Source organism: Solanum verrucosum, unplaced genomic scaffold, assembly GCF_900185275.1.
Source record: "Solanum verrucosum unplaced genomic scaffold, falcon-dt-bn FXZP01000131.1, whole genome shotgun sequence".
In the NCBI taxonomy this organism is placed as follows: domain Eukaryota; kingdom Viridiplantae; phylum Streptophyta; class Magnoliopsida; order Solanales; family Solanaceae; genus Solanum; species Solanum verrucosum.
In genome coordinates this window covers 1,195,482-1,222,129 of record NW_026020352.1, presented here as the reverse complement: position 1 = coordinate 1,222,129, position 26,648 = coordinate 1,195,482, and the positions used below count along the sequence as shown (strand labels likewise).

The following is a 26,648-nucleotide window of genomic DNA, read 5'->3' as shown; positions in this document are numbered from 1 at the left end:
GTTCAACATCTACTTTATATATATAAAATATATTTTTAACTCTATGTAAATAGTGTATTTTTCTCCAAAAGGGGTTGGGATGAACCTCCTAGCCTCAAGATGGCTATGCCCTGTTTACACCGTTACATAGAGACAAACAAAAGATGACATTAAACATATGAGATCATGAAGAAAGTGAGAGATACAGTTACATTTGAAATGGTTATTTTATTATAATACCCACATTAGTTGATGTTGAGTATTAGATCATGAAAAATGATTTGGGGAGAAAACAAAAATATTGTCATTTATTGATATGTTAAAAGTTACGAGTAAAAAGTACAAACCGAGAGAAGTGCAGAATATCGAAACGAAAAAAATACAAAAAATTTACTCTTTTTTTGTAACTGTCCGAAAAATATCAAAAAAATAATTTTTCCCCGTAAATGTCCGAAAAATATAAAAATCAAGATAAATACATCAAAACACCTCAAAAAAAATTCGAAATTGAAAAAAATATCAAAATTTTACTCTTTTTCGTAACTGTCCAAAAAATATCAAAAATATCACTTTAATATAACTAGAAACCAAAAGATATCTTGAATGTGCGCATCCGGGGAATCGAAACCCGGTCAGTAGTGGGAGGGTACTATGATACCACTACACTAGATGCGCTTCCAGTCTTCACATTTCAATTAATATTATACGTAATATAATAGATTAGGTTAGAAGCTCCTGTTCTCAGTTCTCAGTTCACAGAGAGATAAAACCCTAGCTGCAGCTGCAGCCGCAGCCATAACCACTCACCACATTTTTATTATGATATCAGTTCTAAAAAAATATAGCATGTGGTTATGTTGATTGCCGGCTGGTTTTCTTATTGAAGGTTCGAACTTTCTTTTATCTTTTCAATTCAAAATACAAATATACAATGCAGTATGTTGTTGTCGGAGTTAGTTTGAGATTGAAGATTTTTTTGGTTTATTGATTTTGTTGATACATGATTGTATAAATTACTTCCGTCTAATGAACTCTTTTATCTTGATTAGTTGTTTCAATTATCTTAAGTTTCTGATTTAAGAAAATAATATTTGGGTAGGGGAATCAAAAGTTCAGGTAGACAACCGATTGAGCTTACTAAGATTTCTTGAGCATTTACCTTCAAGATTGAGGCGTTTTTTGATGTTTATAGACTAGTTTTAATAGTTGTTGAGTTAATAATACTGAATAAGAACAAAGCTCAGGTAGGTGCAATAAACTGTTTGTAATGTAGTTAAGGTTTCATGTTTCTGTTTCTGTATTTTTTTTTTCTTTGTGTTCCTTTTATCCTGATCATTATTTGTGATTTCTTTTTTTCCTCGTGTTTAGGCATATATGATGTATATGTTATTAGTGTCTTCTGATTTTTATAAATTACCAAAAATTCCAACACTTAACTCTGCTTTGTATTTTTGATAAGCTCTTGAATCTGTACTAAAAATAGGTTTTGCATCAATGCTCATTGAATACTAGCTAAACCCCTAAGTAGCACTTTGCATTGTGGGTTTAATCAGTTGGCCAGAGCTTAATAGGTGTCTGTTTTCTTGGAATAGTGTGTTGTTCTAATACTATCGCTTGACGTCTGAAATATTCTTAATGAAGGAAAACCTTGTAGTCATGTTTGGGTATCTTAGATAATGTGGGGTATAAGGAGAGTTAATTTATACCTACTATACATACTTCTACAAATAGGTTAATCCACACCTCGGATCCGTGACTACAAGTCGCCAAAGGAGAATTTTTATTGTTGGGTCAAGGCTCTCTGCTCTCTCCCACCCTCCCTGGGGCATCTTAGATTAATAGCTTAAGAATTTCTTGAAGGTGTAATATGAAAGTCTGATGTGCTAAATGGAACCCATATAGTCTGCTGTTGATATATTGTGTGAACCTGTCCTTTGAATTGAAATGCATCTCAATACGGGAATTACCTACGTACTTCCCCTAATGTCTAATGGGATGAATTTTTCATGGTTGTTGCAATCCTCTGCTTCTAACTCTAATTGAGAGAGTGAAATTATCATCGACTGCATCATTATCTTCAATAGAATTCAAGGTTTAGTACATATAAATCCACAAAAGCGTATTCTCTTCGGGAGTAACTGAACTAACTTGACCGGCTTCTGAAATTCTTGAGGATGGCATATGAGCTAACTCTCTAGACCATACTGAGCATCGAAGACATTTGGAACTAGTGTATATCCTGTATTTTTGTGTATTGCATAATATCATACCTTGTCGTGGTTCACTGAATCTGGATTGCTATAGTTGAATAAGGTTGGGGCTTCACTCTTGTTTATTGCCTCTTGAATCTGGGTATAATTTCTTTTAGCTTCATCTTTGAGTAGTGTTGAGAGGTTTAAGTGACTTTCAGAAGTTCCATTGCATAAAAAGGTTCAGTGTCTGTTCCTCTGACTTCTGTTATATATTTTGTTGAAACTCTGAAGGCTTCTGCGCAGTAGACTTCTGTTGGTTAACCAGGATCCTGTTCCCTGCTTCTTAATGTTAATGTTTTCTGCTGGTGTGATCAGTAAAAATTGTTCTTATGTTAACTGCTCTCTGTATTGTTGCCTTAGTGTAAGGCTTATTTCCTCACTGTCCATGTTTCTCCATTTAAATTGATCTAAGGCCACCACTCTAGTTTCCTTCATCAAAATAATTCCCATTCTTGGTCACGACATAGCTGGCAAGGTATACTTTGGCCATACAATTTTTTCTCTTGGATTGTTTTCTTTCTTCGTCTTTTTCTTTAATTGGTTAAGTGCCCGTTTGGATTGACTTATTTTAGGTGCTTTTAAGCCAAAATAGCTTTTAAGCAGTTTTGAAGTGTTTGGGTAAAGTTAAAAAGTGCTTATAAGCACTTATTTTAAAGCCAAAATAACAAAAATAAGCCAAAAGCCATAAGTTAGAAATCCTAACTTATGGCTTTTGGCTTATAAGTCATAAGCCAAAAGCCAATCCAAACAGGCCCTAACTCTAATCTCTGGGGTTTCTATGGTCTGCCTTTTGAGTTAGCATGGTGTTTGTGCTTAAAGCTCTGATGATTTTTTTCAGTCTTCCCTTCCGCAAGGCATGTTTAGAGAAGGTGAAGAGCTGGCAGGAATCAACCCAAAATAGAAACCATAAACCCTGTCTCTCTCTCTGTTGCTTGAAAAACATGCCGTCATTTCCTCAACCAGGTGAAGTTACCATCTGCGAAATCAATCGAGACCTCATTACTGCAGATGAACTCTCTGATGATGCAGCTAAGGAAACTTACGGCAAGGTTCTTGGAATTATATTCAGTCCAGTTCCTTTTCAATCAGAAAATTTGTTGAGTGCACTGAGCTCTGAACAAGGTGCCGACCAGAGGAAGAGTGGCCTACTTTGGGCAGCATTGCAGGCAGTCTCTACTGGTTCGCTGAGGCACTTTTTTCACCCCATTGATGTAAAATTGTTACAAGATGTTGATTTCCATGTCCTTGATTGGCACCAGCACAAGCATATATTAGCCTTTATTTCCGGACAACATCAGGTGACAATTCGTGATTATGAAGATTCTGAGGGAGGGAGTCCTTGTGTTTTGATCAATGACTCCCAAAAAGATGTTAGAAGTCTTTCATGGCGGCCAAATGGTGGGAGGGCACTTGCTGTCGCCTGCAAGGGTGGCATTTGCATTTGGGCTGCTTCATTTCCAGGCAATACAGCTTCAGTGAGATCAGGTGTTACATTGGGTACTCTCTCTAGAGGCTCAGGAACTAAATGGACTCTTGTGGACTTCCTTCTAAGTCCTGAACATGAACAAATTACTGCCCTTTCCTGGAGCCCAAATGGGAAGTATTTGGCATCAGCTTCATTTGAGAGCTCTTCATTCATCATTTGGGATGTTGCTCAAGGAGTGGGAACACCTATTCGACGTGGCTTAGGGGGCATCTCCTTATTGAGATGGTCCCCATCAGGAGACTATTTCTTCTCTGCAAAATTTGATGGGACATTCTATCTCTGGGAGACTAATACATGGACATCAGAACCATGGTCCTCAACTAATGGTTTTGTCATGGGAGCAGCTTGGGATCCTGATGGTAGTAAAATACTCATTGCTTTCTCTGAATCTTCAACCTTGGGTTCCATTCACTTTGCAACCAGGCCACCGTCTCTAGATGCACATCTTATACCCGTTGAGTTGTCAGATATACAGTCCTTGACTGGAAGTCGAGGAATAGATAAGATAGCATGGGATGCTTCAGGAGAGCGTCTAGCCTTGTCTTATAGAGATGGGAATGACTTGTACAGGGGTCTTATAGCAATATATGATGTTAGAAGAAGTCCACTGATTTCAGCATCTTTGGTTGGGTTCATTAGGGGTCCTGGAAATGACCCCAAGCCAATAGCCTTTTCATTTCATAACAAGTTTAAGCAGGGACCATTGCTTTCTGTGTGTTGGAGTAGTGGATTTTGCTGCACCTATCCCCTTGTATTTCGCTCACATGTTCTTCCATAATCAAGGTACATTGGATGTTTTACAATCAAGTATGACATAAGAAAAACAATTTTATCCAAGATTTGGAATTGGTAGATTGAAGAAACTGATTTCCTAATTCTAGATGGATCATTTTCAACTCATTTAGAGATTGTAGGGCAGTGCATCTGGCAACCAAATCTTTATCGTAACCAAATAGAAGTTTGGGTTTCTGTTAACTCTTTATGTTTCTAATGGAGAAGTTCCTACATTTACATACCTATGTTTGGAGGGTTTAATATTACAGTTGGAAGTAAACAAAAGAAGCTCCGATGATGAAGTTGTCAAGATGTTTATATCGTTCCAATTTCTGATGCTTTTGGTCATAGACCAGAGCTATATGTGGAACTGAAGGGACAACTGAGGAGCTTGTTTGTGTTACACTCATTCATACACTAAAAAGGAGTTCGTTCATGGACATATCATTGATCTCAATCTTAAGCATAGTAATTATGGCATGTCAAAAATGAAGATTAGGTAAAATAAGACATTTGAAAACTTCTTTGTAGTAAATTTGGTTGTGACAAGCAAAATGAAATGAAGTTTAGGGTTACTCTATTTGACTGATGATCCTCTTGAAGTTGTTTTTCCTAGTTGGTAAATAATTGAGACCAGATTAAAAAATGTAATACTGTGTTTTTCACACATTTTTTTTAACTTAACCACAGGCAAGTAACAAATATTCTCATTTTAGTTTGTATTTCCTCTTTTTTTTTTTTTTTTTTTCCATTCTTCAACCATTAACCCCTTCTTGATAGTTTTTAGTAGTTAATAAGAGAGAATGTTTAACCTACTCTTACACTGTGTTGTTCAGATACTATGAAAACGTTATCACATTTGTTATTTCATCCTTCAGACATAATATGCATATTTGAAGAATTTGATATGAATACAATGGCGTTTTTTAGACATTACATACATGCGAACCTTGCACTAAAATTAGGCAAAAATTAAACAAATTAACCTGCTTTGTAACTTGATTTTGCTTAATGGCAATAGGTATTAGCTGTCATCAACTTCAAAATTAATAAATATACGAGTGAGTGATTTTAGGAGAGAATTAAAGAATGAAGAGTGGGGAGAAAAAAAGTTAGATTTGTATAAATGAATATATAAATTTGGAAATGCTTTTTTTTTCTCCTTTTCGTATACATTCGTGGTTTCATAATTAATAGTAAACTATATTAAACTATAATTACACACGGTAACTAATTCAAATTGTAACATCGTTGAATAATAAATCAATAATGTTTGCCAACTCGCATAATTTTCCCTATAATAAACCAAATAGTTTATAAACAACCTATTTGGATGAAAATTAAAATGAAATCAATACGTTATATTGGTTTCAACTTAGCAATTAATGCTTTAATGAGCGCTTAATGAAATTTTAATTCCATTTTAATTTTGACCGATTCACATGTTTTAAGACTCAATAAATCGTAGAGTTTTAAGAAGGGAAAAATCCTTTTGGCCACGAAATTTGCCCAGAATGGTAAAATAATATATTTCACACTTTGTTATTTTACCTTTTTGAACATTTTTATCCTTTTAAGTTTAATACCTTTTAATTAAAAAATGGAAAAAAGATCAGTTTATTTTAAAATAAAAAAGATATTATAGACTATTTAAATTTCTGGTCAAATTCTGACCAAATTTTTTGGCCATTTATTTAACATTACCTTTTAAGAAAAATAAATGTTCTTAGTGAATTATTATGTGAATGATTTAAATTCAAATCTTCATTAAATGCAAACAACTAGTGAATTTTTATTTAGTCATACACTTATATAATCCCGATGCTAGATGATAGGTATTCTAAAAATACATAACTATAAAATTATTAAATATCAAATATATATAATATAAGAAGAAGAAAGAAGAAAAATAATCTCTTAAAGTTGTTGATGATCGATTAGTTTCCATATACCAATTGTGAGTCGCGAACTTTACTTGTCATGACAAAGCATGGAAATAGTACAGTTACTTCCCTGGAATCATGTTACAATATATTAATTAGAGTTCATCCCAATTAATTATTTAATTATAAAAAACTTTAGAATTATAAAAATGAACTCACTCACTCTAAGTATGGGAGTGTCATATTCTTTATCAAAGAAGGATATCTCGTAACTAATTCCTTCCACTCCTTTGGATCAATCCGTCCATCACCATTTAGATCTGCCTCTTCAATTGTCTGCACAAAATCATACTATAACATTCATTCCCATCTATGAAATTATATACTAATAAATCTTTTTAACCTTATGGACGATTGCTTCAATGGCATCATTTGCAAGTGTCAATTTTGATTCTTCGAGAACAGCCAATACCATGTCCTTCAGCTACAACATTACACATCCATCCGTGAAAATTTAAAATTTTGAGTTCCTCCGATCCAACTTGTGATGAATCCAATCTTATTTAGAGTGAGTTAAGTTCTAAACATTTTTTTTTACAGCTATCACATCATTAAATTAGCGTCGAAAATAATATTTTCAATTGAAAAGGAACGCGAAGATAACTAATTAATCAACTATATAAATCATTTGGATTGGTTGCGCTCAATTTAGGTCTATATATTAAATTAATCCACATATCGATGCTCAATATTACTCCCAATAAATATATACTCATACTCAAATGTATAAAACATACTATTTCTCAATTTGAGGTAATTGCTCAAATTATCCTCTTAAAAGAGGTAATTGCTCTCTGAACTCATTATCTCCCAAGTCCCTTGACACAAGTTTGTGCAGTAGAGAAACACTCACATGAGCACGTCTTTCATGTCATACCTCAACATTCTCACTTTGAGTACTAAGGCAAGTGAGACTGTCACTACGAGCAATATTCATATGAGCAATATACATGTTATTGCATCTCTTTTCTATCAAGATCATCACCCGAGAGAGCAAGTTTGTGACAACACATTTTTTTATAAGAGCTTAATTTCATTTTGTTCATCACAAATCTGTGAAACACTTGAAAGAATGTACTTCAACCTATTGACATAGTACACAACTTCAAAAGAGTGTTCCACATACTTTCAAGTTCTGCCTACACCAAGAATGCCATTTCTTGCCATTACCAAAAGAGACACCTCCACCTTAAAGTGCCTTGAGAGAGAGGAGGTTTTGTTGTTTTCTTAGTCATGTGCTTTGAGCATCTACTATTCATAAACCAACACTGACTGATGCTACCTCCTCTCACTTGCATAAAAAAATTACTTGTTACCCTTGGGAACCCATTTGAGACAAAGTTCCCAGTAAGCAGATAACAGAGTGATAAGAAAATCTTTTGTCCAGTAAGGCAAACTGATTTTCTTCAACTCGGGACCAAAAGCAAGACCAGGTACCTTCTTCAGTCTATTCCTCTATTTGGAATAGTTTGACGAACTTCCTTCATATTTTTTCAAAATCGAATAACCTTTCTTAAGATGTCTATCTCGACCACAATGCACACACAATAGATTATTAACATCAAACACATTTTTACTGTGAGGATTGTATGAGGAATCTATCTTCTCACAACCCAGCCCTCTTCTACTGTTGTTGCCTTGACCAATTAGATTTGTAAGAATATTAGAGGAAGTGGTCCATTTGAGGGATTTTCCCAATTCCTCTTTACACGGACCAGGTCTCTCTCCAACACAAGATTTCTTTCTAGAGCCAGTTTCATCTTCATTTCAGCAGTGTGCAGCTTATTTTCAAGATCCAATTGCAATATGTTGGCCTCGTTCTTTCCTTTAAAAACTGCAGTAGTCACCCCTTTTATCTTTTCCTTCAGTTCTAGATTTTCAGCTTCAAAGACAACCATTTGACTTTCAATATCAGATATTTGGGCAACTAAAAGTCAAACAATTTTTCCATCTTGAGAGATGTCTAGGCTATTATTCATGAGATCATTCTCAGTTGTTAGCTCACTTATCAAATCAAGTAATGCAACATTTAGCTTTCTCAATTTACTAGTAGAAAAGGTATTCAAGTTTTGCTTGAAATATGATAGAGTTACCTTTTCATCAACATTTTCCTCATCTGACTTTGCCATGAAAATATCATCAAAGTGTTCAGAATCATCTGAATCACTTGAGGAATTTTCCCATGCAGTCAGATCCTTCTTCACCGCTTGATAAGCAACTTCTCTTCTTCTTGACTTGTCACAGACCTGGTTCCCCTCTTTGTCTTTACCTTTTCCAGTCTTGACATATTCCCCGTGGTTAGCTTTTTGCATAGGACAGTCTCTAATGGAGTGACCTGGTTGATCACACTTGTAACACACGTCACTTGAGCTCGTAGCCCTGCCATGATTTTCTTTCTTCACGAAACCTCCATGTTCTCTCACGATTCTTTGAAGTCTTTGAGTGAAATAGCCTATGTTCTCATCTATTTCATGGATTTCACTTTGTGACACCTTGGAAGCAAGTGATTCGTCTCTCTTTGCATCTTTCTTCTGATAAGCCTCATCAATAAGATCTGTCCTCTTGTCTTTGCCCTTGAGAATGAGACCCTCCTTTTTTCTGTGCAACTCATGAACTTGAAGATGTTCAAATAGTGCATTCAGAGTCACCACGTCAGGATCCCTTGTCTCATGATCGCCAAACACAAATTCATTTGTCCAAGATCTGGGAAGAATTTCCAGTATCTTAGAGACTTGCTTGCACACAGGGACATGTTCTTCAAGGAACATAAGTTCATTGGTGATGGTAGAGAATCTGGTACGCAGTTCATGAATATATCCACCTTCTTTTATGGTGAAACTTTTAAATTGAGTAGTAAATATATCTATCTTAGATTTTCTTGTTTCCTCAGTACTCTCATACGTTGTTCTCAATAGATCCCAGATTTCCTTGGCTGATTCACAAGATGAGATCAGATCGTATTCATTTATACTAATCCCACTCATCAGTAGCTTCCTAGTTTTGTGGTTTTTCTTGACTAATCTTTTGTCAGAGTCATTATATTATTGTCAAGTTTTGCGAATGGCTCTTGTGACCTCTCCATCTTTAACCTTCATAGTTGGCACATAAGGACCTTCACAAATAAAGCATGATAATAGAAATTTTATATATATGCATCATCTTCTAACATGGATGTATTGCCTCCAAAATATAGTTATGATCCATTTCTAGTTAAAACATATATAATTGTACATAACTACTTAACTGTACAAGTATTCGTCAGTTTGACAAGCCAATTGCTTCAGCAAACTCTATACAATCTGTAAATGTTGTATGCTTCAAAATGCAGATATTAGTTCATTACAATCTGCAATATACAATATTCTAATTGAAAAAAGTCCAAATTTATCTGTTAATAGTTTGAGTTCCATTTGAGATGATTGGAAGCTTGAGGGTGATTAATTTGAGCTCGAGATCATAGAGACCTACCGTTGGAGCTTTACAGTTTCGAAGATGATGGTGGTGCCACTGTCGGAATAGTGACCCTATTCTTCAAAGTTTATGGGCGAATTTGGACCATTTTACATTAGTTCAAGGATAATTTTGACCTTTTTTCCCTACGTGTTGGGAAAGGTTACGTTATTAGTCAAAATAAGGGCAAAATCTAATCCATTTTGATGATGGCAAGGGTAAATCTAACTTCAACTATCAACGTAGAGCAAATATAAACCATTTTACTAAGTTCAAGGACAACTTTGACCCTTTTCTGAATTCTAATTTACATACGGCACTTAAAGCAGCACTTATTCACTAATAAATCTTTTCTTTACGTTAAATATGTCTATTATCGACAGTGCACAAAGAGTGTACGAAATGTGAACTCAGATTAAAGGAGCAGAGTAAACGGATCGGAGGCCTATAAATTCCTCTAAGAAACAAAAGTGATATGATAGTTCCGACAACGATACGATGTTCATTTGAGTTGTTTACCTCATCGCGTTCTATGTATCCAGTGTTCTTCAAGTCGTACACTTTAAATGCAACTGCCACAAGAATATTTAATTTAAAGTTAGCAGCGAGCACTGTATTTCAATAACAAGTAGTATATGTTTTAGACATGTAGGATCCATCTAAAGTAATAACAATATATCGTACGTACATGTGATTTTATCTTGTTGAGGAGCCTTTGGATGGAATATGCTTAAGGATCGAACAAATTCTCCAAATTCAATAATTCCATTACGCTTAAGATCAAATACGTCAAACAACTGCAACAATAATGTGACAAGAAGGAATTAAATAATGGTGAAGCCACTATAGCAAAATAATTAACTCAAGGATGAATTACTTACTCTATCTGCAAAAAGATTCTGCCTATGGCTGCAGCTGAAAAGTGCTTGGAGAAACTCTTCCTGCATTGAACATTATATGGTAGCTTATTTCAACTACATTAGTTATCCATCTCTTGCTATATATGTACACAAAAGTGCTTACTTCTAATTTTCATACCTTGTGAATAAGACCATCATCAATTATGGAGCTGCTTAGTCTCTTGTATAGAATATATAAGGCCTCCACATCATTCACACTAACTGCAATACAACATCGTCTCACATGCTAAATTACACCTTAAAATAAACAACTACTTATGGATAGTAACAACAATATATCCAGTGTAATCTCACAAATGTGGTGTACGGAGGGTGGTCCCTACCTAGTGAAGGGTAGAGAGACTATTTTCGATAGACCCTAGTCTCACATAATACCGTAGATATCAACATATTCTCCATTATACTCATTATTATTTAAAGTTGGACACTATTGAACGAAACATTTCCGGTTGGATGTTCAAACTATATTCTAATTGGTGAAGTATCAAAGACGATTACACAGAACAAGTAAAAGGAGAAAATATCATAAGGACATCAAAATTATAAAAAAATTATTTAACACTAATTCAGATTTATACAGACTCAAGTGGCCTTGTTAACTCACAACAAGTTTCAGAAGCAAGAGTATCATGGGTCTCAAGCAGATGTCTAGTTTTCTTCAAACAAAAGCAGTCCTTTAGAGAATGCATAATCCAGTTGAGGACTTAAAGAACCACAGCTTCAGATCTTCACCTGTCACAATTTCAAACAGAAAAGTTAAATACTAATGTTTCCATATCCCTTTTTTGGGTATAATCACCCGGTATCCGATATCCACCGTCCCAACTAATTTGGATACGCATTACGCATGGCCTATTAAAGGGAGAAGAGCTCTGTATTGGGGATTTCTCTATTTCCAAACTCGAAACCGAAAGCTCTGGTTAATGAGTTGATCACAACCATACCACCAAATTTCTTGGTGGCACTAGTCACAACATTAGGTAAATTCAACCTCAGTAGATAGTATCATAACCCCAGTCTTATAAATGGGTTAAAAGCTTTTTTATTTTTATTTTAAGCACTTTGATAGTATTTGGATAAAATTAAATAAAAGTTTTTAAGCTCTTGATTCTAAGCCAACAACAGTAACGGTAACATATTCAGTGAAATCTTACAAGTGGTCGGTATGTGAAGAATAGAGTATACGCATACTTTATCATTATAACAACAACATATTCAGTGAAATCTTACAAGTAACCTATATGTGAAGAATAGAGTGTACGCAAACTTTACCATTATAACAACAACATATTCAGTGAAATCTTACAAATGACCGGTATGTGAAGAATAGAGTGTACGCAAACTTTACCATTGCCTCGTGAAGATACAGAGTATTTCTAAAAGACACTTGATTCTAAGCGAAAATAATGAAAATAAGTCAAAAGTTATAAGTTAAGGATTTCTAACTTAACTTTTGACTTATAAGTCATAATCCAAAAGCTAATTCAAACAGGATATCTAAGGGAACATTGTAGAATCGCACAAAGGCACAAACATGAAAGTAGAAAGTAAATTACTCGTATCTGTGCTGGTAGAAGCTAGATAGAAAGTATATATAAAATTGTTAGAGTTGTATTCAAGCAGACCTTGATAATACCATGATTATAAAAATATATTTGTAACACAAACAAATATCCATGATGATTGAGAAGCTAGATGAAGAACAAAGATTGTGAGAGATAAGAAGAAATGAACTAACCTCTTGGATGTTATATTAGTGCTTATTTGAGGTTTATTCAGTGATGAATCAAATCCTTATGTATAATCTTAAAATGTGTCTTCTGATGATGTCTTCACTATCCTTTTTTTTTTTTTAAGAAAAAATCTTTTGATAGTGGAAAAGTAAGATTCATTATTAGGTAACTGAATTCGTACAATTAGTCATCGTACATAATACCAACTAATAATCGATGCTCTTTCTAATTCCACAATGTTTAATTAATTACATTATTAGTAATATTTTATGCATTAATGTAGTTGCATTATTATTAGTATTTTATGCATTAATATAGTTACATTATTAGTAGTATTTTATGCATTAATTAATGTAGTTACATACGTGTAAGCCTCAATTGTCTCCATTTTTGACATTGTGACCCTCCAATTTCCTAAGAACAATGGTTGACATTATTAAAAGGATTACATACGTACATAGGTTAGTATCGTCAGTCTATTTTTCTTGTTCTATATAGTTTAACCCCGAAAAGAGAAGATATATATAATATATTACTTTTAGCTGGTTGAGGTGTTGGAAATCTCTTACCATATAATATAGTTGGTAATAATTTAAAGCAAATTATTTATTTCACTTTTAAGTTACGAAATTAGAATTATTCTACACAATATAATTACCTACTTGTTAGTCATTTGTTACTTGATGATTAAAAACAAGGAAACAATTGTATTATAAGGCCGGTGTACCTAAATTACCTATTTCTTTCTTTTAAGTTCCTAATTACTCTTCCAAAGGGAAATAAAATACGTACGAACAAATTAGTTGCTTTCAATAGTGATGGAGAAAACAAATCATGGTACTGCCAAACTCTTTATATTATATCATTGCTTTAACAATACTCTAATTTAAGGCTATTTTTTTAGAATTGTTGACTTTATAATTAATGCTCAATAATGAGAGATTTAATTATATTCGACCAGGACTAGGAAGAGATATAGAAATGTGTATTTTACTCCCTTTGTCCAACAATAGTTGTTCACATTGACTTGATATACATATTAAGAAGCAGTAGGAATAATTTTATTAAATCACCATTATTAAATATAAGTCATCTAAACATTGCAAAAGAATCATACTCCCTCCGTTCCTTTTTATATGTTATCCATTTCTATAAATAGTTGGACCATATTACTTGTCATTTTTTAAAATCAATGCATAAATTACCATATTCTTCCTATTATACCCTTGATAGAGTAGTTAATTAGTCTTGAAAATATATAATTTGACCAACCTAGGAAAACTAATAAGCAATTAATATTCATTGAAATACTTCATACATTGATTAATTCCTCTCTTCATTCACTATTCTATAAAATCTGATTTTGAAAATAAACTCAAAAATTTAAATAGTCATCCAAATGCATTTTAAACTACTTTAATAAACCTAAGAAATTTAAATAGTCATCCAATTCAAGCATCTGAACCTCGAATGTTGACCAAAGTCAACCCAAAGGCTAAAATTCCACAAATTTCCAACTTAGGACCTCAAATCCTCAAAAAAGACTCGAAATTTGAAACCGACAACTCTCCTAGACCAATTTACACATTTCAGGAGTGATGGAATCGACATTATTCTATTCCGACACTCGAAACTCCAAGAGGCATCAAAAACTACTTTTGTAACAACTTTAGTCTTTTGAAACCAAAAACATTCATAATTCACTACTTCCATTAAAAGTTTGAAACCAAATTTTAAAACTTAATTAGAAATCATTTCACATCAATATCCGCGGGGGTGGGGGGGGGGGGGGGAAATAGTTATTTTACAAAAAAATCTAAAAATGAACTTCTAGGTCATTACAATCATTTATGTCTATTTCTAAGACTATAGGTGAGGCTCTTTCTCTTATCTAGACTGACAACATGTTATAATTGAAGAGATGTTTGTGTTTCACTGTAGCGGTACTTGGGAGCTTTTTCCTCTATCTTTAGAAAATTAACAGTTTGTTGTCAATGGATATATATAGTGAAGGTTGGCCCCAATAGACAAATTGATCGCATAAAAGTTCTACTAGTGGCCAAGGGTTATACATATATTTTTTTGTCTTGATTATGGTGATTCTTTCTCTCATGTGGTCAAGATTGCTTCAGTTTGTCTCTTTTTATCCATGGTTGTGGTTTTTCATTGGTCTCTATGTCATTTGAATATTAAAAATGTCTTTCTTCTTGGAGATCTCGAAGATGAGGTATAAATGGAGCAACCACCTTATTTTGTTGCTTAAGGGGATTCTAGTAACGTGGTCTGCAAATTATGACAAGCACTCTATGGATTGAAAAAGCCTCCTCGAGAATGATTTGAAAAGTTTATCATGGTTATTCAGGAGTTTGGCATAGTACGATATGAAGTTGATCTGTGTTATATTGCCACTCTGCTTTAAATTTGTGCATGTATTTGATAGTGTAGGTTAATGACATAGTTATATATCACAGACAATGATGATAAAGGAATTACTAAATTGAAACATCATCTTTTTCAGCACATTCAGACTAAAAATCTTGGTCGATTGAGGTACTTTTTGGGCATTGAGATTGCTCAATCCAAATTAGGAATTACTATTTCACAAAGGAAGTATGCACTTGATCATTTCGAAAGAGATAGTGATGACATATTGAAGGCCTATTGATTCTCCAATGGATTCAAATGTTAAGCTTCTACTTGGTCAAGAGGAGTCTCTTAACGATCTAGCAATATATAGAAACTTGGTATAAAATTTAAATTATCTCACAGTGACTCGACTTGATATTACCTTTCCGGTTAGTGTCGTAAGTCAGTTCTTGAATTCTCCATGTGATAGTTATTGGAATGTAGCTATTTGCATTTTTTATACATAAAATCCACTCTAGGAAAATGATTACTATTAAGAAGATTGAGGACATGAGAAATTTATTGAATATTCAGATGTAGATTGGGCAGTGTCACCCTCTGACAAATGATCCACTTCTGGATATTTTGTTTTAGTTGGAGGGCATTTGTTTCACGACCCAGATCGTCGTGATTGACATCCACACTAACCCTCCGGTGGGAGAATCATTAATACTAATCAGCTAACCCAAGAACTAAACATTTAAAGATACAGAATCAATTTTAAATGCAGAAATCAAAATAGAGTTCCCATAAACTCCAAAGGTCTAACAACGACTATCAAAATATTGCGAAAATATTTCCTAGAATCCTAAAGTCAGTGTACCAAAACTCTAAAGTTCAACAAGTCTAAATAAAATGGGTACAACCCAATTAAACATATGAATATCTAACTAGAAATTCTGGGTCCAAAAAGAGTTGGCTAAAACATATAGAACTCATGGCAGCCTGGAAGAACTAGCTCACCCTTGAATTCGATTGATCACTGATCTCCTAGATGAGGTATGTCAGTAGCCGCCTGAAGATGCCCTGTACTCAACAAAGAAAGAGCAAGTGCAACATCAGTACACAACCACAGTGTATTGGTAGAATCACGCGACTATTCCAATAAGTGAAACATATACAAGTAGTCACACCATAATAAACACGCATATACCGAACATATACAATATCAATTATCATTTCAGGAGCAATGTACCCTTCCACATTTCCACTACTAAAAAAACAGCGTTTAGCGACGGATATTTGCAACGAACTATATTCCGTCACTATATAACGACAGATTTGCGACGAAATTACCATTTTGTTGCAAGATTAACAATTGATTTTTTTGATTTATAATATAGCGACGGATTTGCAATGAAATATTTAATTCGTCGCTAAATATTAGCGCGAAATTTTGGCGCCTAATTTTCCCTACGGATTTAGTAACAAAATAAGGGTGACGAATTAAATTAATATTTTGCGACGGAATTAGTGACGAAAAAAAGGTCGCTAAACTTTTATATATATTTTTATAAAATTTATATTATATAGTGACAAAAATATCCGTCAATATAATATTTTTTAAATATATATATATTTATTTGAAAGTGATGGATGTCATAATCCGTCACTAATTCCGTTGGAATATTTTTTAAAGTGATATATTCTTAGGGCACAAAATATTCACACTCACACTTGCACTTTTCAGAGATGAAGGTCTGAAACTCCAAGCCCTTCATCTCTGAAACTCCATTTCGATTTCAAACTCCATCTCGAAGCTGGTAACACTCGAAGCTCTGAAGCAAGTCTCCATCTAGAAAGGTAAGCGCTCAAACTCCATTTTCCCCAAATGGATTTGTTGGTTCAGATATCAAGGGGAATCAATTTCCCAAGCTAGGTTTATCAAGAACCAGTTATAAAATTAAAACCCTAGCTCCAATTTGCAGTATTTCCACATCTAGGCCAGCTTCGATTTTGATGACTTTCAACTCTTTCTCTCTGAAAAATAGGAACCTCCACTAGGAATTTCGGTCAGATTCCTGCATTAGGATATCAGATTAACTCGACATACCATTGTTTTTCAGTTTCAACTCGACATACCATTGTTTTCCAGTTGCAAAATATGAACCCTAACTAGGAATCATTTCAGTCGACCACTAAAAATAGAGATTTTAGTCGTTTGGGTGTTATGAAAATATGATATTTTAACTATGAACTCTTTCCATTTCGTTTAGCTTGAAATAAGATTGAATGTCCTGAAAATGAGGAAGAGGAAGAGTTTGAAGAAGACATAAATAGTGACTAGTGCTTGAAAAAACTATTGTATCTTCAATGTATTTTCTTTGTTTCTGATTTTTAATTTAGGATAATGTTCTTTAGTTTCTGCTTTTAACTATGTGTATTCTATTTCTTATTCTAACTCTTAATTAAATCTACTAATTGCAGCTTTAATAATTGTTATACATACTAGTTAACTATGCATTTATTAGAATTACTTACAGTTAATATAGATGATTCCTTATTAGAATTACTTACAGTTATTTACTGATTGTGATAAGTGTTTCACTTTACTTTCTGTTACTGTAATAGTTCTCATTATTATGGATAATGTTTTATTCTATTTTGTAACAGTCATGATCTAACAACAATATATATTTTATATTTGTTTACAGCTATGGCTCGAGGCAGAGGTCGTGGCAAATCCTCAGGTAGGAGTAATCCTGCTATTCGTGTAAGCATGCCAACTATTCCCATGCCCACTATAGTTTCTCCTCAACAAGGTGGTACCCCAACCATTGTAACGTCAACTCAAAGTATCAGTCCAACCATCTCTGAGGCACCTCCAGCTAAACAAAATCAGAATAACCTAATAGGTCAGGGTCTGTCTACTCAGAACAACCCATCAGATCATACCAACACAGTTGCTGCTACACCAAATCAGAGTAATGTAATAGGTCATGGTATGTCTTCTCACAGTAACCCAATAGATCATACCAAAACAGTTGCTGCTACACCAAATCAGAGTAATGTAATAGGTCAGGGTCTGTCTCCTCAGGGTAGCCCAACAGGTAATAGTCATACACGGACCCTTGTCTTTATAACTCATGCAGGGTTAGTCCATTCTTTTGCTTTTATTCTTGTAACTTGTTTCTACTTACCCTTGTCTTTCTACTTAGGCTTCTTCCCTAATTTTCTAACAAAGAAATATTGTTTCTAATATCATGTCATTTCTCCACCCTTAAGTTGCGGCTGCCTATTTTTGGAGTGTATTTGTACCTATTTTTAAAGTGTATTTGTATTCTATTTGGCTTTACATGCTTGGACCATACTGCTTTTGAAGGAATTGGTTAAGCTTTCAAGCTGGAAGCTCAAAATGCACACTACAGACGACATTTGCAGCAGCTTCAGTTTACCTACTGTAAATGAAAATTTTAAACTCAATCTATAGGTGTACATTTAGGATTTTTGTCAAGAGTCGTAGTGACGTGCTGAGAATTATTTTGTGTTGCTTCTATTGAAATGTTTTTGAACTCAATCTATATGAACAACAAATGTTTATTATGTGTTGCTTCTGTTAGAATGAACTGATCTTTCTTTACGATAGTAAGAAACTATGAAAGAGATTGGTGTGAATTTCATTGAATTTTCAGGGTTGTAGCATGTAGCCTTTGTCATTTATTGTCTTGTTGCCTAGAATACTCTCTATATACACTTCAAGTTGCAGGCTAGTTGTTGTTACTTATTCATTGTAATACCATTTGCTCTTAGTACATCCATGTATGCACCCTTAAAATTTTATTTTTAGTCAGGTGATGCATCTGCTAGGTGCCTAGCTTATTAATCTTTAGAACATTAGAACTGCTGCGCAAGATTCTCAGGTGATGCATCTGTCAAATTTGCAGATTTTTCAAGTAAAAAATTTGCAAAATTGCTGGGCAGAATTCCAAGTAAAAAATTTCCAGATCATGTGCAATCTGAAAATCAGTTTATAACTGCTAGCTTATTTTTTTGCCTATTTTACTGCTAGCTTATCAGTAATATGATTATTCATTCTGTTAGCACTGATAAATATAATGTCAGATACTAATATTATTTTTTATTTATGATAACCCTCCTAATGACCTCTTCGACTTTACACGGGTTGGAACCATCTAAATCATGCTCTAATTTCATATCCAAGTCTTTCAAAGTGAAGTTGGTCCTAATGGAATCAATTAAAAAGGTGTCTCAAATGATGTAAGAACTGCTTATTTTGGAGAATTCAAGGTTAGCTTTTCATCGTTAGTGAGTTTAGTAAGTGTATTCACATTTATAGACAGGATGTTAATGTATTACTTTCAAAATAAAAGAGGGAGGAGTTAGGCCAGGTTTTGCACCTGAACATGTGTGGGAAAGATGGATGCAACTTTGGGGAAGTGATGAGTGTATTAAGAAGGCAGAAATAAATGCAAAGAATCGTCGTGATGGCCGTGAAGTTGCTGTTGGGACTCACACGGGCGGCTCTATCTCAATTGGAGAATATCACAAGAAACCTTTGAGTATATATTTTACGAACTCTTTAACTAACATCTTTTTGTCTGGTATATGTTTGTATCTGAACACATAATATGCACTTAATATGATTATATCTAATAATTAAGTGATTTCTTTTTTATAGGCTATTGAAAAAGGTAGAGATCCAACACCGAGTGAGTTACATTTGCACGTTCACACACATGGTCATGATGGAAAATCATTTGTTGGTGAACGTTCTCGAATTGTCCATGTAAGTCAAACTTTAAAGCCTATCTAAAAATGTAAATGTCAGGTTTCATAGGTTCAAAATCATATTAGTTGCTGTTGTTTTTGTACAATCCAGGTGTTGTTTTGATGCTTGTTCGCTGCAATTTTAGTGTTGTTTTAGCGCGATCCTACTTCTGTTTTAGAGTGACTCTAATGTAGTTGTTTTTTGTGCAATTCTAGTCGTGTTTTAGAGCGTATTTGTTGCTGCTTTTTTGATATAATGCAAGTGTTGTTTTAATGCTTTTCCGTTGCAATTTTAGTGTTTTTAGTGCAATCCTACTGCTATTTTAGTATGACTCTAGTGCAGTTGTTTTATGTGCAATTCTAGTCGTGTTTTAGAGCGTATTTGTTGCTGCTTTTTTTATATAATGCAGGTGTTGTTTTAATGCTTTTCCGCTGCAATTTTAGTGTTGTTTTAGTGCGATTCTAGTGTTGTTTTAGTGTGACTTTAGTGCAGTTGTTTTTGGTGCAATTTCAGTCCTGTTTTAGAGTTAATCTGATGCTGCTTCAGGGTAATTTAGGTGCTGTTTGAGGCTTTTTTTGGTGCAATTTTAGTGTAATTCAGGTGTAAGTCATTATCCAACAAGAGTAAACTTACATTTGGCTGCCATCTTGACCATGCAATCATCTTTCTAAAATACCACTACTGGCAACCCCTGTTTAGTGGTGTTAACAGGGCTAGTAAACTCAATAGGAATATCATGTTTGGACTTATTGTGCCTTAGACGAGCAACATATGATTGAATAATCGTATAGGGAGCTGGTTTAGGGATTGAGTTAACTTTCTGTTAAAGGAAAATGGATTCAATATTGATAGAATTACAAAGGCAATAGAAAGGAGTTGCTCCAGTTAGCACATCCGCTCCACTTAAAAGATAGGAAACAGCTCACACCACTGAGAAAGGAGTTGCTAACAATAAATCAAAGGCTGGTGGTAGTAAGAAGAAAAAGTAGTTAGCATCAAGTTAAGGCTTGCAGTGAAAGTGATGGTTTCGTACCTTGGTCAATCAGGTTTCAAACGTCGCGTTTCTTTTCTTTATTTCTGTAGCTCTCGACCCTGCCCTCTTTTTCAAATTTCAATCAATGAATGTATAAATCTGGATTTTTCCTGGGCTCTCATCCTATGTGAATTGGCATTTCTGTAAGTTGCATAAGTTGCATGCACCATTTAATTCATAACACCAATCTTAATCTAAAAACAAAAAGTTCTTCTTGGTATTAGTTTGAGGAGGTTGTTGGTGATTTTGATTTCCCTGGGCTGTTCTTGTCCATTTGATGTTGGGTTCTAGTATTTGTCAACTGAGAATTTTATGTTACCAGATAAAATCACAATCTCCCCATGGGCATGGTTATGTGCATGTTGCAAAGGAGTAATATTCTTGATAATTGGTTCTTTTACACCATTGTGTAAATGAACTTCACTGTTAGTGTAAGCATCATCACAGTTATTGTTAGGAAGGGGCTTACCTAATTTCTTCTTATTGTCTTGAATTTGTTGTTCTTCAATTTTACCTTTTTGCAGCTTCGGATTATCATGTTGAGTAGGCTGGGTTCTTCGGATTATCATGTTGTCTTGAATATACGGTCTTGGATTTGAAGCACAAAATTACTATGGGCAGAATCGTTGTGGCTCATCATCATTACCACCTCCATTTTCTCAATCAACATCGACAACAAAAATGGATGAGTTTGTAAAGCAAATGATGCCTACACTTACTAGTCATCTTATTCCTATTATTGTTAAGCAGGTGCAAGCAGCGATTACTGATCCCTCTGGCAACCCATCGCTTGTGACACCCATAGTGTCTCCTACTACTAATGTGGATGAGGTTGATCCCTCAATTTCAAGTGACGATCATATCCCTTAGTCTCCCGCAACTTTAGTTTTTGATATTGTCATGTTTTTTGGAAACTACGAATTGTGTAGTAACATTTTGATGAATGTAGGTTCATTTAAGAGTACTTGATAGTTTTCTTTAGATATTTTAACCAAATGTATGTAGCAACAAATTTAGCGACTATTTGGTCGTTGCTATGTAAAGAATGTTGGCGACGGATTATTGAAGGCCTAATATGTTGAGACAGAATATGTTGCAACGGAAATTTTGTCGCAAATTTATCCAAAATGACGAAATGAATTATGAAATTAGCAACAAAACTATATAAATATAATGACGACTATGTACGTCACTAACAACGGCGACGAAAATATTTCGTCACTATTACGTCGCTAAACTTGTGAAGGAACTCATTTTTTCGTCCTAGAATTATGAAATTAGCAACAAAATTGTATAAATATAATGACGACTATGTCCGTTGCTAACTAGTGGCGATGGAAATATTTCGTCACTATGACGTCGCTAAACTAGTGACGGAACTCATATTTTCGTCACTAAGAGCTTACTAACGAGCGTAATAGCAACAGTCAATAATCCATTGCTAATCCATCACTAATCATGTTTAGTGACGGATTTTCAATGGATAGTGACGGATTTTGCCTGTCGGTAAACATAGTTTTTTTTTGTAGTGTTCTAATATAAAGTAAATACGCATATATGACAAGTCAATGGTCGTCTCATGGAACCCATACCTAAACTGTTAGTGCACCGGAACGTGATACCCAATCTCAATTAGTGTGTCGGAGTGCGACACTCGTTCCAATATGTATGTCGATACGTGACATTCGATCCCAGTTAGTGTGTTAGAGCGTAACACCCGATCCATTCAACAAGCCACACTCACAATCACAATGTATATTCTCTTAAATCATACCATCAAGTGTTGATTCATGGTATACAATCATTCATTCATACTCATTTGCACTAGATGTGATCAATAGTGCAACATTCACATACACATATACATTACAATGAAGCAGATACTAACACATCACACAAGCATGAAATCAAACAATCATCTACCTCGAAACCAAGTTTGAATCCTCATAAGAAACTTGATTCTTCCCTTTTCGGATTCTTTCTACTTGTTCTAGGTCTACAAACAATTAATTCAATACGAGGATCAATAATTAAGGTCTAATTACCCCGATTACAATCGAAATTATCAACCCTAGGCCAAACCCGAGATCCCAATACCCAACTTAGGGCATTTTACACCATTAGGTTTCATGTCAAAACCCACCCTCATTGATAATCACCCATAAATCTAAGTTCTATTGATCGAAAAATAGATTAGGGGAGTAAAATCCTTACCTTTAGCACAAAAAATAGTGAAAAACTATCAAGAAATCACCTTGGGTCGTCTCCTAGCTCTCAAGAACGAAACTTGCAGAAAATAGCATTTTGGGGTTTAATTCGCGACTTGCGCGCCATAGCGGGACCCAACCCGCCACATTGGCCCCGCCCTGGCGGAAAAAATTCTACCCTGGCGGCTTACACGGAAATAGAGAGTTAAAAGTTGAGTTTCAAACACTCATTTCACAATAGACCTTTAACCTATGACACTCAAAAACTACCCGTTCACGCTAAGATTAGTTTCAGGAGTTCTACTTGCCCGAATTCATTCTGTAAAGTTGTACGGATTCCTTAACGTCTTGGCTATCTACTCATGTGATAAAAATATCTCTCATTCATTACCAGATCTCCCTAGATCTTATTGACTCTGATTTCGTCAAAATCTGGACTAGGCTAGGAATTCTCAAGTTACTACGAAAAAGTTTTCTGACCCAATTTATTTCCCTGATGACATTTCTAGAATGACAGGAAAATGTCGTTACAATAGATACCAATTTATCCATCACTTGTCCCCGAGTGACAAACGAGAATAAACGGGCTAAAATAAGAGTAAAGTAGTACCTGAATCGACGAACAACTGGGGATACTTGTTTCGCATGTTCTTCTCGGTTTCCTTAGTAGATTCCTCAACTGGACGATGCTTCTATTGAACTTTGACGGACTTAATCTCTTTGGTCCTCAGCTTTCGTATATCACGATCAAGAATTGTAATCGGTTTCTCCTCATATTAGAGGTCTTTGTCTAATAACACAGAGTCGCATTTTATGATGTAATCCCCATCACCAAGATATCTCTTCAACATTGACACATGAAATACCGAATGAACTTCCCATAGGTTGGAAAGTAAAGCCAATCTATACGCTACTGGTCTTACACAATCAAGAATTTCAAATGGTCCAATGTATCGAGGACTAAGTTTGACCTTCTTGCCAAATCTCATCACCCCTTTCATAGGTGACACCTTAAGAAGAAATTTCTCATCAGTCTGAAATGCCATGTCTCTTACCTTGTGGTCTGCATACTTTTTCTGTCTACTCTGGCTGCTAAAAGCTTAGCTTGGATGCTTTTTACCTTATCTTGAACATCCTTCACCAAATCAACCCCCAAAGGTTTCACATCTCCAGCCTCAAACCATCCTATGGGTGATCTACATCCTCTCCCATAAAGTGCCTCAAACGGTACTATATCAATATTGAAGTGATAGCTATTATTATATGAGAACTCACACAAAGGTAGGAACTTATCACAACGTCCTCCAAAGTCAATCACACATGCCCTCAACATGTCCTCCAACACTTAAATAGTCCTCCTGACTACCCGTCCGTCCGTCTGTGGATGGAAAGCTGTACTAAAAGTGAGTTGTGTGACCAATTCATCATCTAATTTCCTCCAAAACTTGGAGGTAAACCGCGTACCACGGTCCGATATGATAAACAGGGGCACTACGTGCAACCTCACTATCTCCTTCACATAAACCTTAGCCAACTGCTGAGCATTGTAATCTATTCTGACTGGAATAAAATGGGTTGACTTAGTCAATATGTCAACCACTACCCAAATAGAATCAAAATTTCCCAAAGTTTTGGGAAGACCAACTACTCCACAGCTACCTTTCCCACTTCCATTCCGGAATTGGCATTCTCTGAAGCAAAGCTGTCGGCCTTTGATATTCATACTTTACTTGATGACAGTTTTGGCATTTAGCCACAAACTCCGCTATATCTTTCTTCATGCCCGACCACTAATATAGTCGCTTCAAGTCTCGGTACAGCTTGGTCACACCCGAATGAATAGAATATCGCAAACCATGAGATTCTGTCAACAAATTCTAAATCAAGTCATCTACTCGAGAGACACAAATCCTTTCTTTAAAACTGAGCACATCCCCTGTATCTAAGGTCGCATCTTGTGCCTTATCAGACACTGTCTTCTTTCTAAGCTCATTTAAATTCTCATTCTCAAACTGTTTGGCCTTGATCTCTTCAAGGAAGGTGGCCCTTACCTCAATGCTAGCTAATACCCCACTTTTTTCTGAGATGCCTAACTGAATGAACTTAGACTCCAAATGTTGAATTTCTTTACCCAAAGGTCGCTTGGTCGCACCTAAGCAAGCTAGACTACCCATAGTTACCGCCTTCTAGATTAATGCGTCTGCCACCACGTTAGCCTTACCCTGATGATACTGGATGGTCACATCATAATCCTTGAGTAACTCTATCCACCTTCGTTGTCTCAGATTCAGATCCTTTTGAGTGAACACATGCTGTAGACTAAAATGATCAGTAAAAACCTCACACTTGATACCATAGAGGTAATGCCCCCAGATCTTAAGAGCAAACACTACCGCTGACAACTCTAAATCATGTGTTGGGTATTTCCTCTCATGTACCTTCAGCTGCCGTGATGCATAAGCTATAACATTCTTATCATGCATTAATACAACACCCAAACCCGAATGTGAAGCATCACAATAAACAATAAAATCTTTACCTTCCACCGTAGTGCTAGAATAAGTGTTGTGGTCAAAAGAGTCTTGAACTTTTGAAAGCTCTCATCACATTTTTCGGTCCATTCGAAAGGTACCTTCTTTTTGGTCAACCTTGTCAGATGTGTGGCAATAGAAGCAAAGTTCTTCACAAATCAACGACAGTAGCTAGTGAGCCCCACAAAACTCCTAACTTCAGTCACAGAGCAAGGCCGAACCCAATTCCTAACGGCTTTAATCTTTTGGGGATTTACCATTATCCCTTCCCTTGACATTACATGCCCCAAAAAGGCAACTGAATCCAACCAAAATTTACACTTAGAGAAAATTTGGCATATAACTTTTGTCTTCCAAGAACACCCAGGACAATATGAAGATGGTCGGCATGCTCTTCCTTACTCTTTGAATAAACCAGAATATCATCAATAAAAACTGTAACAAACGAATTGAGAAATGGTTTGAATACACCCATCATCAAACTCATGAAAGCTGCAGGCGCATGTGTCAACCCAAACAACATAAAGAGAAACTCATAGTGTCCACAGTGGGTTCTAAATGTCGTCTTGGGTACATCTTCAGGCCTACTCTTTAAATGATAGTAACTAGACCTTAGATCAATCTTAGAGAAAACTGATGCACCTTGCAGCTGGTCAAAAAGCTCATCTATTTGAGGCAATGGTACTTGTTTTGAATGGTGACTCTATTCAATTGTCAATAATCTATGCACATCCTCATACTACCATCCTTTTTCTTAACAAACAAGACATGAGCACCCTACGGGGAAGCACTAGGATGGATAAAACTTTTATCAAGAAGTTCTTAGATTTGAGCCTTAAGCTCTCTCAATTCTACCAGGGCCATGCGATACAGAGGGATGGAAATGGGGCAGGTACCAGGTTCTAAATCAATGCAAAAATCTATTTCTCTATCCGGAGGCATACTAGGAAAATCAGTAGGGAGCACTTCTCTAAATTATGACACCACATGATTAGACTCAATAGAGGGAGACTCAACCTCAATATCCCAAATATGAGCCAAATATGCCAAACAACCCTGCCCCATCAGTTTTCTAGCCCGAATGAAGGATATGATCTTAGCTGGATTAGTCTTGTACACCCCTTCCACTCTAACTTTTCCCTACTCGGAATTTCTAGAGTCACATACTTAGTATTACAGTTAAGCACAACATAATAGGGGGACAA

At 35.2% G+C, this 26,648-nt stretch overlaps 3 protein-coding genes across 3 annotated transcripts; 2 read left to right on the top strand and 1 right to left on the bottom strand.

Annotated features, from left to right (window-relative positions):
- The first annotated feature begins 785 nt into the window (after positions 1-785).
- LOC125837531 (aladin) lies at positions 786-4,736 on the top strand. Its single transcript, XM_049516631.1, has 2 exons — positions 786-865; positions 3,070-4,736. Exon 2 carries the CDS (start codon positions 3,173-3,175, stop codon positions 4,493-4,495), a length of 1,323 nt encoding a protein of 440 aa, XP_049372588.1. The 5' UTR covers positions 786-865; positions 3,070-3,172; the 3' UTR covers positions 4,496-4,736.
- Positions 4,737-6,428: 1,692 nt separating this feature from the next.
- Positions 6,429-11,493, bottom strand: LOC125837566 (calcineurin B-like protein 7). The gene is made up of 8 exons (XM_049516660.1): positions 11,409-11,493; positions 10,923-11,005; positions 10,766-10,825; positions 10,573-10,681; positions 10,404-10,456; positions 6,778-6,858; positions 6,598-6,710; positions 6,429-6,504 (listed from the first exon to the last, which is right to left on the bottom strand). Exons 1-8 carry the CDS (start codon positions 11,491-11,493, stop codon positions 6,429-6,431), a joined length of 660 nt encoding a protein of 219 aa, XP_049372617.1.
- A 6,106-nt stretch (positions 11,494-17,599) lies between these two features.
- Positions 17,600-21,575, top strand: LOC125837565 (uncharacterized). The gene is made up of 4 exons (XM_049516659.1): positions 17,600-17,993; positions 19,275-19,405; positions 19,583-19,690; positions 21,456-21,575. The coding sequence occupies exons 1-4, from the start codon at positions 17,600-17,602 to the stop codon at positions 21,573-21,575; spliced, it is 753 nt and encodes a 250-aa protein (XP_049372616.1).
- The last annotated feature ends 5,073 nt before the right edge of the window (positions 21,576-26,648 follow it).